General features: G+C 37.3%; 2 protein-coding genes across 2 annotated transcripts; one reads left to right on the forward strand and one right to left on the reverse strand.

Moving 5' to 3' along the window:
- Window positions 1-67: 67 nt before the first annotated feature.
- Window positions 68-2,708, reverse strand: znf593 (zinc finger protein 593). Its single transcript, XM_079443262.1, has 4 exons — window positions 2,557-2,708; window positions 1,455-1,657; window positions 1,281-1,343; window positions 68-1,122 (listed from the first exon to the last, which is right to left on the reverse strand). The coding sequence occupies exons 2-4, from the start codon at window positions 1,652-1,654 to the stop codon at window positions 996-998; spliced, it is 390 nt and encodes a 129-aa protein (XP_079299388.1). The 5' UTR covers window positions 1,655-1,657; window positions 2,557-2,708; the 3' UTR covers window positions 68-995.
- Window positions 2,709-3,057: 349 nt separating this feature from the next.
- Window positions 3,058-14,362, forward strand: LOC306886256 (uncharacterized protein). Its single transcript, XM_079443218.1, has 17 exons — window positions 3,058-3,143; window positions 3,420-3,545; window positions 3,647-5,016; window positions 5,232-5,266; window positions 5,656-5,820; window positions 7,900-7,997; window positions 8,157-8,257; window positions 8,364-8,459; window positions 8,572-8,698; window positions 9,024-9,156; window positions 9,239-9,340; window positions 9,643-9,735; window positions 9,881-10,092; window positions 10,163-10,228; window positions 12,562-13,168; window positions 13,622-13,758; window positions 13,849-14,362. Exons 3-17 carry the CDS (start codon window positions 4,995-4,997, stop codon window positions 13,964-13,966), a joined length of 2,112 nt encoding a protein of 703 aa, XP_079299344.1. The 5' UTR covers window positions 3,058-3,143; window positions 3,420-3,545; window positions 3,647-4,994; the 3' UTR covers window positions 13,967-14,362.
- The last annotated feature ends 1,312 nt before the right edge of the window (window positions 14,363-15,674 follow it).

The raw sequence follows: 15,674 nt of genomic DNA on the forward strand, positions 1-15,674 counted from the left end.
ACGGAAGAATTAAGTCAATAATATTATTAAAGATTAGGAAACAATGAAAGGACAAGGAAAAGGATCTGTAAATTACAACTGTGGTAATTCCAAGCATAAAACAATGATTGAGGGCCCCACAGTCTTTAATCAATACATTTCCATGTTTTTCTAATGACAGATTACTGGATTATGTTTTATGCTTTTATATCCTCAACGGTTTGCTAGCATGGACTTTTTTTTGTACATACACATATATGCCATTGTTCCAGGAGAAAAAAAATTCACACACACACACACTCTTATTCGGGATACTGTATTTTAAAGATGATTTTGTAAAATCCAAATAAACTTTACAGATCAAAATGGGTTTTTAAACAATATTCTTTATACTTGTTCATTGAACCATGGACAAGTATTACACATGCTCCTGTGGAAAAGTCCATAAGACACTTCAGTTCACAGGCAATTAAAGCCACAGTTACAATACTTAGGACATTAAAGAGACCTTTCTACTGATTCGAAAAACAACAAAGATGCCATAGTCCTGTTGCAAGGAGGCATGAGGACTGCAGATGTGGCCAGAGAAATAAATTGCAATGTCCATAATGTAAGAGGCCTACAGCAGTTCTACAGGAAGGACAGCCTATCTTGTCAAACCATGTGTCCACACAGACATGTTCGATAACTTGCAAGTTCCTTGGTGGAAGAATGCGGTAACAATTTACAGCAAGAACTTTCAAATCTGGTACAGTCCATGACTCGGATGAGATGCTCTGTAGTACTTAAAAGCAGCTGGTGGTTATACTAGATACTCAATGTGACTTAATATTGACAAACAAGTCTGAATTTACAGAGAATTGTCAATGAACATTCGTCGAAAGTATATCAATTAATTTTAGATTTTTCAACTTATTTTCCATCTACATAAATTAATTTCAGCTCTGAAACAGGTTAAATTGTTGCTCTGAGACCAGAAGAGCAAGAGTCACAGAGAGGCAGACCAAAGTGCTCTTTCAGTCCATATCCTCCTCAACCTGCTGTGTTTTAACCTCTACAGATTTGGGTGGGATGTAGGAGCCCATTCCTGCTGCCCGCTCTGCCTCGGCCTGTGTATATGGCTCTTCCCTCAGCTGCTTCAATCTAAAATACCAAAAAAAAAAAAAAAAAGCTTTTAAACTGACAATAATCTTAAATACGCATGGAAAACCCAGACATATTTTTTTTGCATTTACGCAGGTAATGTATTTTATATACAATATGATCCAAAGAGAAAAAGATTTTTAAATGTTCAGACTCACCGTTTTTTATGAAGTTTCGACTTGAAATGCTCCTTCAGGGTTTTCAAATCGACAAAATATCTCCTTTAGAAAAGGAAGAAAAAATTCAAGTGAAAAGCTGAATATTTGAAAAAGCTAAAAAAAAAAAAAAAATACAAACAGTTCTTGTTATTGGAGTGGTGAGGTGTGACTTACGCGCAGTGAAGACAGTAATTCTGAGCACATCCTGTAACATCATAATCTACATCTTGCTTGAGTAACTTGACAGCATTTGCAGGGATCATGTCTGCATGGATCTGGTCATGGTCCTTTGTCCTGCGCTTAGTCTTCCATGTCTTGGAAATGTGCTGCTTCATGCCTTTACTGTGCTTTCCGATCTGTTTGGACTTACCCATGATCTAAAAACAAGAGGAGAAACTAACGTTAGTTTTCACATATTTGAAGAGAGTTTGTGGACCTATTTTGAACTTAAATATAAATTAAGGTCTTCAACTTCCCCAAAAGAAAACATGCACTAAAAGATGCAATGACATCACAACTAAAATCTGCTGCCTAAACTTTCTCTGAAAGGAATAGTTCACCCAAAAATGAAAATTTGATGTTTAAACTGAACAGTATTTATATAGTTTTTTACGGGTCACGCGCCGGCTGTTGTGTGAACGCGCTCAGGACAGCTGGACCGGGCGGCGCATCAGAGGTAAAAAAAAAAACGATAAAAATACTGTTCAGTTTCTTGCACAGACCGATCGTTTTGTGTCTTTAGACCTCAATGTATCGTCACGAGCCGCTGGGTTTCATTTCGTTTTGTCTGCATATGTTTTTTTCTCTCTCAAAGCCGTGAGTCCCATTGACTGACATTATATGACTGACAGACTGCAACGGTTTAAGTTAAAAATCTTCATTTGTGTTCAATTGAAGAAACAAAGTCACCTACATCTTGGATGCCCTGGGGTAAGCAGATAAACATCAAATTTTCATTTTTGGGTAACGTTAAACAGAAAAGCTGAGCTGTCAAATGTCTTAGACGCACATTATAACATGTAAAGTAAAACCAGCTAAAATTAAATCTCCAGTCTGAAAACTCGCGAAATGGGGTCTCTTTTAAAACGTCTGAAAGAGAAAATCAGTTCGTATGACACTGGTGTGACTCAAAGAACAGTAACGTTGAACAGAAATCAATTAACGTCATATTCAATACAACAAAACATGTTTACACGCTTTCCATCTCGCAGTATGACCACTTTCAGCAAGTTGTAAAGTGTAAGTGAAAAAGATGTATATTTATTACTTTACTTACGTTAACGCGCAGCTGCCTCGCTACACACACGTTGGGCACGGGAATAACTTCCGGGTCGGCAGAGTGCGCGTGTAATGTGCACCTTCACCAGATGGCAGTACAGACAGCACATGACTCAAAAACAAAATCAGACGAAGCAGAGTTGTTGAGTCGTTGCTATGGAGATTCTATAGCAACCATCCTGAGTGTTGTAAAGTGTTTTCATAAATACAGCATCATGTCTGGTAAATATGTTCATAACAATTATTTATATAATTTATAATATACATTTTAAATATAAATACTTGTTACTTGTTGAACAAGTTACGTTTCTCTTCAAGATATAAAAGCCTCCTTTATTTAACTTTGCTGCCGAGACCACAACTCTTAAAATCTCTTACATTTTTCCAAATGGAGACAAATATGGTGAGTTATCTGACAGCTTTAAACGTGTCTTTGAATGTTATCATTTATTTTATTCAAGCCCATTAAACAGGCGTGTACTTGTGTGCTTGTGTTTAGAGGGCGAATGTTGTCGTCCTTCAGGTGGTGTGCTGATAAGGAAAGGGTCTGGAGTTGCATACACTGGAGAATGGGACAATGATAAGGTGTGTGTGGGATTTTTTTTTTAAATGATAATAATTACAATAAGTTAAACTTTAGTCACGTGCACTAAAGCTGTCAAGGTCAGTGACTCATCTGATCTCCTTTCATAGGCTAACACTGAATTATTCATGCTTTTATCTCAGTTTTGAGTGCATTATGCAACAAATTAGATGAAATGTAAATCCAGGCATGTGACAACTACCTTGGATAAATCTATTACTTCTCTTAATATGCTTTTAGTAATTACGTCTTGGTTGCTGGTGTTATGTGGCATGTAGATGAATGGCAGAGGAACCTTCAGGGGTGTTTTACAGTGGCCTGTTCAGAGACAACATGTCTCATGACAAAGGAACTTACCGATTTCCCGATGGGACAGAATACACAGGAACTTTTAACAATAACAGGTGATACAGTACAATCAGTCCTGCAAAGATATGAAAAGCAGGATTTGCCAGTATAGTCACAAGGAAGGCTTAATTGTCAGAACATACATTTGTTTTTGCAGATTTGAAGGTGAAGGGGAGTTCACAGATTCACAAGGACTTGTGTGGAGTGGGATGTTCCATAACAAAGCCGCTCTGGGACTGAAGCTCAAAGTCAACATGTGATATGCATGCACACAAACCATTTAAATGTATACAGAAAAAAAAAAATCTGTCCTTTTTCTTTATTAAATAGCATTCAGTAAGTGCTCTATTTTTAAGTATCCAATCACTAGACCAAACTGAACTTCAAAAGATATTCTGAAGCTTTGAATTTTTAGTGATACTACAATTTTATCAAGATTATGAAGCAAGCATCTGAGTCAACTTGAAGTTGAAAGAATAACCACCCGTGAAACTATTGAAGGAGATCTTAGATACACAGTGATGCATTACCACAGCCAGCAGCCCTGAGGCATTGATGAGATCCAATGAAATAGCTTCAGTTCCAGCAGCATCCACTGAACATCAAGAACACATGTTTCCACACACTGCACTTCTGAAAGAATCACTACTTTGTTTTAGTGCAATGGGTGAGAGGAATGTGATTCTCTGTGTACTGTTCAGCCATTGGTGGAGAGTATCTCCAAAATACATGAGCACGCACAAGCAGCAGAGCTCATGACTGCGGTGAGAAGTCAGGAGTTGTGTAAGGCCGGAAAGCTCAATTTCCTGTCCTCTGGAGTGAGAACGTTTTTATTGTGGACCAAGAGCTCAACTGGAGATCTACCACCCTTCAGTTCACTTCTAAATCTGCTTTAAATGAACCTGAAGCACCAGTGCGTGATTCCATTTGAAACTGAATAACGTCTTGAGGGTGTTTTATTTGTTTTATTGTTATACCTCAATTAAATTAGGTATGACGCAATGTTCACTTTTGAGTTTATGACAATAATTTTGTGGGTGTTTCTGTTCATATGCCTAGTGGATCCTTTCCAGAGCTCATACAGAGTTCATTGTAAAATGGAAAATTGGTCTTAAAGGTTGAAGAGGAAATTTAATCGTCTGATTCCGAACCATAAAAATGCTAACAGACGTCTCTGTCTTTCTCTCTCTCTTCCTTCATCCATCCACTTACTGTAAAACAAGGCCTCTTTTTGTCCTCGACTTCATCAGACTCACATGTTTCAAAGAGGAGGGGAAGAGATAGGTGGGACAGATGAGAGAGAGAAAGACAAGTGATAGAAAGACAAAGTCACAGAATCTGAGAGCTCTCCTGTCATTTCTAAACATATCAAAACATAGAAGTGTGATATTTCATTGGCTTGTAAAATTAATCAGTTTGAGCAAAGAAACTCTAATAGAAAGGATCCAAACCACAGAGGATCTGAAACGACAGTCCTGGATTTGGACCTGGAAGACCATCGGATCATGGAGAATGGCAAAATAGAAGGTAAACCATCTTTGATTTTCAATCTGCAAAAATTCTTAGATCTTCCAAAATGCTTTTTTAATTATGATTAATTGGTCATTAACATTGAAGTCTAGTTTAAACGAAGGTTCAATGGATGACTTTTGGAAAGTTTTCTTTCTTTTAGGTGCATGTTTCTGTCAACTTTTGTGTGATAAAGTCTGTGTGTCTGCATGAAATTATGTTTTTGTGTGCAGGTACAGGTAATGACATAGACGCCATAGACCTTCAGGTAATCTAAATTGCCCTCTCTCTTACTCACTTCCAGTTTGTGATAGCTTTCTCATGATTTTGTATGCTTTGTTGTGTGTGTGTGTGTGTGTGTGTGTGTGTGTGTGTGTTTGCGACAAAATAGGTTTTCTGTTTTAATTGCTCTGTTTCATTAATCTCTAATTCTAATCACACACACCCGTGCAGGTTACTGCTGTTAAGAAAATAAAAGTCATTGAGACAATGAATTGCTAATTGGAAGAGTGTGACAGAACTCAGGCCACATTTAACTTGACCCTCCCTAATGCTATTGAGACTGATTTGAAGATCCTGTCCTCCTGTTTAACCTTCATCTCTCTGTCTGGGTTTGTCTCTTATTGAGTACTGGTGACCTCTGACTTGTTGCTTTAGTTGCAGGCAATGTGGGTGGAGCTAAAATCAGGAGTTGGAAGTGTGGTGGAAGATTTTGCCACCCTACGGCAAACCTACAGCCGACTGGAGGAGAAAGTCTCCACCTATCAACAAGAAACTAATGAAAAGATCCTGTCTCTCAGAAACACACTTAACACATTACAGGTTCTAAAAGTTATATTATGTGAAATAAAATGAGTGGATAAGCAATGTAATTTAAATAATATACTCAATCGTTTAATAGTTTTGGGTCAGTAGGATTTAAAGCTGCAGTCCGTAACTTTTTTGTGTTCAAATTTTACAAAATTGATATAACATGCGAGAACACCATGATCCATTTTCCAATGCAGCTTTTAAAAAAATTAAATAAATAAAAAAATTCTAAGGAAGCATTAAACTCATCAGAAAAAGACTTTTGAACTTTCTATTCATCAAAGAATCATGAAAAAAAGATCACAGCTTCCACAACTGTTTTCAACATTGATAATAATATGAAATTTCTTGAGCACCAAATCATAATGATTTCTGAAGGATCATGTGATACTGGAGACTAGAGGAATGGCTGCGACGTCATCACGGCAATAAATTACATTTTAAAATATATTAAAATAGGGAACATTTATTTTTAATTGCAACAATATTTCACAATATCATGTTTTTCAAAATACAACACGAATTCCGGAAATGTTGGGACGTTTTTAAATTTGAATAAAATGAAAACTAAAAGACTTTCAAATCACACGAGCCAATATTTTATTTACAATAGAACATAGAGAACATAACATGTTTAAATGGAGAAATTGTACACTTATCCACTAAATGCGCTCATTTCAAATTTGATGCCTGCAACAGGTCTCACAAAAGTTGGCACGGGGGCAACAAAGGGCTGAAAAAGCAAGAAATTTTTAAAAGATTCAGCTCGGAGAACATCTAGCAACTTATTGAGTTAACTGACATCAGGTCTGTAACATAACAGGGATGTCTTAGAGAGGCAGAGTCTCTCGGAAGTAAAGATGGGCAGAGGCTCTCCAATCTGTGAAAGAGTGCATAACATCATCAAAAGGTTCAGAGAAACTGGAGAAATCTCTGTGTACGTAAGGGACAAGACCGAAGACCTTTGTTGGATGCCAGTGGTCTTCAGGACCTCAGACGACACAGCATCACTCATCGGCATGATTCTGTAATTGACATTACTAAATGGGCCCAGGAATACTTCCAGAAACCACTGTCGTAAAACACTATCCGCCGTGCCATCTGCAGATGCCAACTAAAGCTCTATCATGCAAAAAGGAAGCCATATGTGAACATGGCGCCGTCGTGTCCTGTGGGCCAAGGCTCATTTAAAATGGACTGTTTCAAAGTGGAAAAGTGTTCTATGGTGGGGAGACCTTCCAGTGTGTTATCAGCGTTCAGTTAAAAAGCCAGCATCTCTGATGGTATGGGGTGCATAAGTGCATATGGTATGGGAAGCTTGCATGTTTTGGAAGGCACTATGAATGCTGAAAGGTATATAAAAGTTTTAGAGCAACATATGCTCTCCTCCAGATGACGTCTATTTCAGGGAAGGCCTTGTGTATTTCAGCAGGACAATGCAAAGCCACATACTGCAGCTATTACAACAGCATAGAAGAGTCCGGGTGCTGAATTGACCTGCCTGCAGTCCAGATATTTCACCTATAGAGAACATTTGGCACATCATTAAATGAAAAATATGTCAAAGACAACCACAAACTCTTCAGCAGCTGGAAACCTATATCAGGCAAGAATGGGACCAAATTCCAATTCCAAAACTCCAGAAACTCATAACCTCCAATGTCCAGACGCCCATGCTACACCATGGTAAACATGCACCTGTCCCAACTATTTTGAGACCTGTAGCAGGGAAAATTTTTGAAATGAGCTCATTTTGTGCATAAAATTGTAAAATTTCTCAGTTTAAAAATGTATTATGTTATATTGTGAATAAAATATTGGCTCATGTGATTTGAAATTCTTTTAGTTTTAATTTTATTCACATTTAAATAACGTCCCAATATTTCCGGTATTCGGGTTGTAAATGCAGCCTTGGTGAGCATAAGAAACCTATTTAAAAAAAAAAAAAAAAAAAAACATCTTATCAACCACAAACTATTGAAATTAAAATATAATATTGCAGTTTTTTCATGCATTATTGTTTTGAAATGTTGCTTATATATTCATGACATTGTATATTTTCCTTTTTTTTTATTGTGTATGCGTGTGCAGGAAGACATAAGCACAGCCCTAACGCAGCTTTCTGAGGTTACGAGTAACCAAAAAGACCTGCAGAGGGACCTGGACCTCATGCAGAGCACACAACACAGGTGATATGCTGTGGCTACTAAATTCTATTGGATTTATTTATTCATACAATTTATGGTATAGTATATTAAACATTAGATACAATTTAACACACTTGGGTTTCAGTCTGCATGTAACTTCTTTCTAAATCAAAGTATAGAACCATTTGGTATTATTGATAGGAAAGGCTCAAGGGGGGAGGGATCAGTGGATGGCCACGCCTCTCTAAACAGCCAAACAGAACTCATTCAGCATTACATAAGCAGCCTGTCAGCCAATCAGAGTGAGTATTACAATTTAGAGATGGATGAAATTATGTTTTGTACCATAAACACAAGTGTTAGCGTGGTAGTGTATAAGATGACAATAGGTTGTGTTTTTGGGGTTAGATTCTTATCCTGAGCATGATTGTCAAACGAAGTCTCCAGTGTGGAGGGAGAGAAAAAACAGCCGAGATCTGAAAGAACAAAACAACTCAACTATAAGTGAGTGTGATATACAGCAAAATCACAGTAAAAATGCTTTTATTTTTCATTTGTCAATTTAAGTGAAAAGAAGCGATTAAGAAACGGTTTTAAAATCATGCCTTTTTTTCAGCTCAGAGGCAGACTCCAGCACTGGAGCTGTTGGAGTCTGAGAGAACGTATGTTTCGTATCTCTCACTCCTGTTAAAGGCCAACATCAGTTTTAACGGCTCGGAAAATGTTAACCTCAAAGACAAACGGTAACTATGGATCACTTTCACACTTACATAGGGGTCATCACGGTCTTAAAAAACTGGCCCCTACAACAGTGCAGATCATCACACAGACAATTCATGCAATGACAGACATTAGTAATTCAATTCTCCCTGTCACAAATTCAGTGCTAAACAGAGACTCAGAATTGTAAAAGTCTGTTGTGGAACAGACATAATATAAAGCAGATTTCATTACTTTTACCTCATCTCTTGTTGATTTTAGTAATTACACATTTGATGACAGAAATGTAATGAAAAACAGGTTTTGAGGCACATGATGCTGTTTTTTATTCTCTTTTCTTACTCCCAGGCCTTTCCCTCCCTCTCTACGCTTCTTGATTCAGCAGCATCTGGAACTCCTTCACATTCTCCAGGAGAGAGTTCTTAAGAGCCACTGGCAAGGAATCATGGGAGATGTATTTCTAAGGCTCACCAGTAAAGAAGTAAAATATTATAGAGCAACAATTAGCTAAAATTACTATCCTACCATTTGTCCATATGTAATGTCAAATGTGTGTTTTGCAGAGTGATTTTCTTGATCATTATGTATCGTACCTACGGGACCTGCCAGAATGTTTGACAGTTGTTAGTCTGTTCTCCTCTTCAAAATCAGCCATCTTACTGGAGGTATACATACACACATTTTACATTTAAATTTAAGTTTAATATGCTGATATTTGAGGCATATAGTGTTATGCCAGAGAAATGATAGAGACGGTACATTATGTTTCTATGAATTACATTTCTATTTCATTTTCACCATATTAATAAATAATATTAGTTTAATATTTGTAATTTTTGGTAATATTATCATAATAATATAATATTGAAATCATGTTTTTTAATAAACCCAGATCATTTAGTTGTCATATACAACATGATGAATCCACATAACAGCTTTCTAATTTGTTGTATGTGTTCGAATCCAGAGTGACATCCCAGAGGATGAGACACGTCCGTCTCTGCATTCTCTGCTTCTACAACCTGTCCAACGTATACCAGAATACCATACGCTCCTTCAGGTAGTCAAACACATCTTTATTGTCATACTAACAGCATTATTAGTTGTGCATGTTTAATACTTGTGATGGTATCACCTTGGTCAAGCATTGCTACATATAAGAAAATGCATGTAAGTGTCCATTTGTATGTTGTTGTGTTTTACAGAGTCTTCTACAGCAGACAGAGTCAGAGCATCCAGACTATTACCTGTTACTGGTGTCTGTGCAACAACTCCGATCTTTCATGACCCAGTATAGCCATCTGCTACAGCACAACCAGGAGCTCCTCACACACAGTCATGCCCAGCGAGAACACACACACAACTTGTGCACACACCAGCAGGAGCGGCCCTCACACACCCGAAAAGACCTTGGCAGGTAAATTCAAATGAACAAATATGTGTGTTTTTGTGTTCTAAGTTTTACTGGCTCTTGTTTTTAATGTCAGGTCTACAGTGAGACAACTGTATAAAGTCAACTATGAGAAAAATTACAGCAACACCAGTGCACAAAAGTGAGTAGATAGATACACCAACCAAATATATCACAAAATGAGCTGTGAACTTATGGGTTTTTCTACTTCAGGCACTATTATGTAATGTCAACCATGCCTTCATTATGCCCTTTATGGATTTTATTTTTCACCCTTTCCCCAGTCATAAAAATATTACTTATATAAGTAATAAAGAAAATTATATTTATCACATGTTCCACATTTGTGGTGTAATTTCCAACATGCTGACGAATTTCCTACTATATAGTCTATTTAGTGAATAGTGTGTTTGAGATTAAATTTGAGATGCACACCACCATGGAAAAGTAAAAAAAATGCATTTATTCAGCAAGGATGCTTAAATTAGACACTAAATACTTTTATAATGTTACAAGTGATTTCAATTTCAAATAAATGCTATTCTTTTGAACTTTCTATTCATCAAAGAAAATGAAAATGTATTAGAGTTTCCAGAAAAATATTAAGCAGTTTTCAATAGTATTAATAATAAATGTTTCTTCAGCATCTAATCAACATATTAGAATGATTTCTGAAGAATCATGTGACACTGAAGACTTGAGTAATGGCTGCTGAAAATTCAATTTTGCCATCACAGGAATAAATTATATTTTAAAAATATATTTAAAATTGAAAACAGTTATTCTAAATTGATCAAATAAATACAGCCTTGGTAAACAAAAGAGACTTTAATGTCTCTTCCAAAAACATTAATAAGTGTATATTATTACACTTAATACATTATATTAATATAGGGCTGTAACGTCCCAGTCGATTAGTCGATTAATTGGTCGATATGGTCTGGTTCGACCAAAAATCTGATTGGTCGATTTTTTGCCGCGCTCATTTCATCAGTTTGGCCGCGCTCATTTCATCAGGTGGAAAGCACTAATTGCTAATGGGGGTGTTTTCAGAGCACCCCTGTTTCACAGGTAACAGTCTGTTTTCAGAACACCCCCATTGTTTTCACTTTTTTTGGATTAGCCCAACCCACTGGAGAAGAGAGACAGATAAGTAGGCTTTAGAAGGTTTGATGCTGAATATTATTTATTTAATAACAAGCTAGTGTAAAAACAAGAAGCTGTCTCCTTCCAAAGAACCAGTGTTAATTTCGTTAACGAAGAGGACGACGAAAAATATTCGTTAACGAACCTTTTTTCTGTGACTAAGATGAGAAGTTGACGAGATAAAATTAATATCTGATGATAAAAACTATGACGAAATGTATGCGCGTCTTCGTTAACGAGACGAGACGGGACTAAAATGTTATTTGAGGACTACCGGACATTCAAAATACATCCTATAGGCTAAATTGACTGTCTTGTCTTTTAAAATGTGCGTCCCTGTCTCTGGATCGCAATCAGATGAGGGGCGTTTGTATATCTCACAGTATGGCAGCCGCAGTGGGCGGATACGCTACCAAAACGCAAACTAGCGATCTGAAACAATGGCCTCAGCAACTGAATGGTTATAGGGATAGGGTGACCAGACATCCCGTTTTTCCCAGGAGTCACAATTCGTTGTTGATTAACTTAAAGTTAGCGGAATCACTCTGATAGAAGTGCTCCACTTTCTCAGTTCTCACACAGCGCGCGATCAGTTCTCAGTTCTCACAATATTGCGCTGTGCCCACTGTTTGTGATAGTTTTGAGCCTAAGATGCTTTATTTTTCAGTTATGCACTTTATTTGGTTTCTGCTCTTGTTTGTTTAATAAATATTCTTTTTTTATTAAAGTGGACGCGCCTTTTGTGTTTATTAAGAGTAAAAGCTTTAAGTCTATTCGTGTCTCAGCCGCGAAGCTGAGCTCTTATGTTCAGCCTCGCTCTGTGCGAGCTGCGCAGAGCGGCTGAAATGATAGTGTCTGACAGTTATACTTATAACATATGACAAAAATAATTTTCTAAATTATGTTGCACATTCCTCAAAAGTTCTTGTGATATCACCAGTTGACAACATAGTACTGTTTTCAGAAATCACAGGCTATGATATTGCGCAGGCACCGCTGTCAGAGACGACAGACTCGTGTGTCAGACTCATTTCAGTGCAAAATAATTAGGTCAAAAACGATTTAATATACTGCAAATAGCCTATTAGTTTTTTATGTTTATTTATAATTAATTTAGGCAGACAACAAGGCTACCAAGTACTGAGCACAGTGCGTATCTAATTAATGTAACGTACGTTTTTTTTTCTCCACAACGTCATTTTTAGTCGATTTTTAGTCGAAAGTTTCAGGACTTCAGTCGACCAAGATTTTCTTTGGTTGATTACAGCCCTATATTAATAAGTGTAATAATATACTTATACATTTTCTCTGTCTTTTTTTTATTTTAAGTGATCCCTCTCGACGTAACAAACGCTACCCTGACTATGAAGCGGCACCCTATCACTACGACCCAGAAATCCCATCCCCTGTCTCCTTTCTGTCCGACTCTGACTCTCGCCACAAAGCCATCTCAGTTCCTCTGCGCAGCATTCCAGAGACGGAGGGAACGGGATCTGTCCTCTCTGGTGCTCTGGGTGCGCTCTTTCCCTATGGAGCCGGAGGCTCTCGCTGCTCAAGCCCATCTCATTCCTCTGACTCCAGCATTGATATTGCCTTTGTGCATTGTAGTCCTTCTCATAGTCCACCTCGACAGTCCCACAGTAGGGGGCGAAGTGCTGGGGATGTGGTTTATAGGTCCAACAGGGCCTGTGTGTCACCTGACTCAGCAGATATTGTAAGACCACGCCCTCTACAGGCAGTGCAGAGAAAGAGCAAATCACTGAATGGCCTGCAGATGGACAGTATTGATAGCCACGCCCACCAGACAAAAACTCCCGCCCACCCGAGGCTGGAGCGCCAGTCAAGCGGCAAATCAAGACTGAGACCTAGCAGTCCAAAGCACAGATATGAGACACACACTGACACAGAGGAGCAGCCACAACTAATACATCAAAAGGTAGACACTCATGCACATTTACACACACACACACATACACACACATGTATATAAACAGATTATTAGTCGTTATTAGCACCTTAGCAACTGTATTGCAAAGAGGCAGAAAATTTAAATTCCAGTACATTTCCGGAAACACTGCAGAATTTTTGAAACCTTTAATCCTTTTGGAAGGATTATTTGGAAACTGAAAATTTTGAAACTTTTTGGAAGGTTTCTAAACATTTACCAAAAATGTTCCACCCCTTTACAAATAGTATTGCATAGCCCTGGCAACTATCCACAACACCCTAGCAAACACAAAACAATTGCATAGCAACACTCTGGCAATCACCCACAAAACCTTAGAATTGTCCCTAAAAGTTGAAAATTAAAAGCTAATTGTTTTAGTATGCATTTATTTAAATGTGAGTGTGTGTGAGTCTGTGAAACCTCATTGTGCTTGTTCCTCAGGATCCCAGAAGCCTGGTGTGGGAGGATCTCAAATTGAGGGGTGTGTCTGATGATTATGACCACACCCCCTTGAGTGAACGCAGTAGGAAAGAAGGAAAAGGATTTAGGAACTCCTTCAAAAAGCTCTTTAAGAAGAAGTGAGTTAATAAGAGGAGACACACGGCTACTTTGCACATACAAAATGTCCTCACATTTAAAGCCGTGTACTTTGTGTGTGTGTGTGTCAGGTCTAGTGGTGATGGAAAGGAGAAGACAACAGTGAAAGCTGAGTGTCAAAGCAGCGGAGAGCTGGAGTCCATTAAAACCCCTCACACAGCAGACATTGACAGAGGAACTGCTGTTTAAAGTGGTTCTCAACTGGTTTTGCTTCAGGGAATGCACACATGCTTGGTCTTCAGTGTTTGCTCTCTAAATATCTCTTGAATGTCGAGAGTTTCATGCTTTCAAACATTTTGCATGATAAAATAATTAGTAATATAATTTTGAGCAGAATTTTGAGAACCTTTGGTTCTTGCATTGCTTATGCAAATACATACACATAAACAAACAGGCACACTTAGTTTATGTTGGGCTGTTCTAACAGGATGCAAAATTATATCTGATCAAATGTCTAATGTTAATTACTCATGAATAAATACATGCTGTATACATTACAAATAAATATAAAAATGTAAATATATTTGAATGCAAATGTAAATGGTAACAGTTAAAATAAAGCAAATCTTATTTTAAGGTAACATTTATTTTTGTTTATAAATGTGTGTGTGTATATGACAAAAATAACAACACCATTCAGATGTATTTGACATTTTTTCACCTTGGTTTAATGTGTTAAATCTCATAAGAGTTTCACATTTGAAACAAAATATTGGCTTTATACAGTCTGTAAAACTCAAATTATTTTACACTATATACAAGACATGTGCATCACATCACACAAGAAAACGCTGCTGTAATGAACATGGAGTAGTTTGACACACGCTCTGTACTCAAAGCATCCAATAATACAATTATGACTCTTTCAAACATATAGAGTAAATGTTACTAGAGATTAGGCTCAGACACCGTTTCATTTGGGTCTTGACAAAAATCCAGATCATAGATCATGTGACAAGCCCAGGGTTTAAAAATGCTGCTAGGGAGATAGTTTATTTAGGGTTTTAATGTAGAGTTTTTAAATGCATGTTAGAGGTAGACACGACATGCTAAATTTGCGCATTCAGCTAAACGAAACATGATTTTGCTATTTTGACACAAAAAGAACAGCTAGTATTCAGATATGTGATTCGAACTGATGAGAATGCTAGAAAGTTTCACAGACAGCTACATTCTAGAAAGAGCACTTTTTCAGACTTCCCATTTCATATTTACACATACTGCATTCTTAAGACGTTATGCTATCTCTATTCGGTTTTCAGTGAGCTTGATAAATAGGATTTCTTTATCTGTTAAACTCTTACTATTGACATAACAGCCTGTAAGTGCGCACTCACCCATTAATTCACACACAGCACGCAGAGAAAATCACACGTGAGCAAACATTTGTGCAAACCTTCAACAGTGCTTGGTAATGAACTAAAACATGACACTTGGCCTTTCTGCATAAATAATGAAATATAAAAACTCTAAAAATCACTCCATTCCCATTAAGTGGCTCAAGATGTTGTTGCAGGATCGGGCAGCACAAACAGTGTTATTGTGGTATTTTCATGATAATAATAATAGTAATGTCATGGTATTGTTTGAAGCACTTTAAATACCATGTAAAAATCATGGTATGTGACTAGGGTATTCATTCAGAACCATGATATATATGGTATTGCCATCTGATACCACTATACCGTGATACAGCCACAGTACTTGTTGGAAATGAGGAGTTACGGATATCACTACAGTATGAATGAATTAGCATTATTCATGAATGATTATAATTTGATGAAAATATTATTTTGGCTGTTATGAATTTCATCATTCAATGCTTAATCCACTGGATGTGGTAACTAAAAATCCTTCAGGACTTTACCGCAGTTTGAGTAACATGAGTTGCAGAATA

Source organism: Barbus barbus (genome assembly GCF_936440315.1).
Source record: "Barbus barbus genome assembly, chromosome: 20".
Taxonomy (NCBI): domain Eukaryota; kingdom Metazoa; phylum Chordata; class Actinopteri; order Cypriniformes; family Cyprinidae; genus Barbus; species Barbus barbus.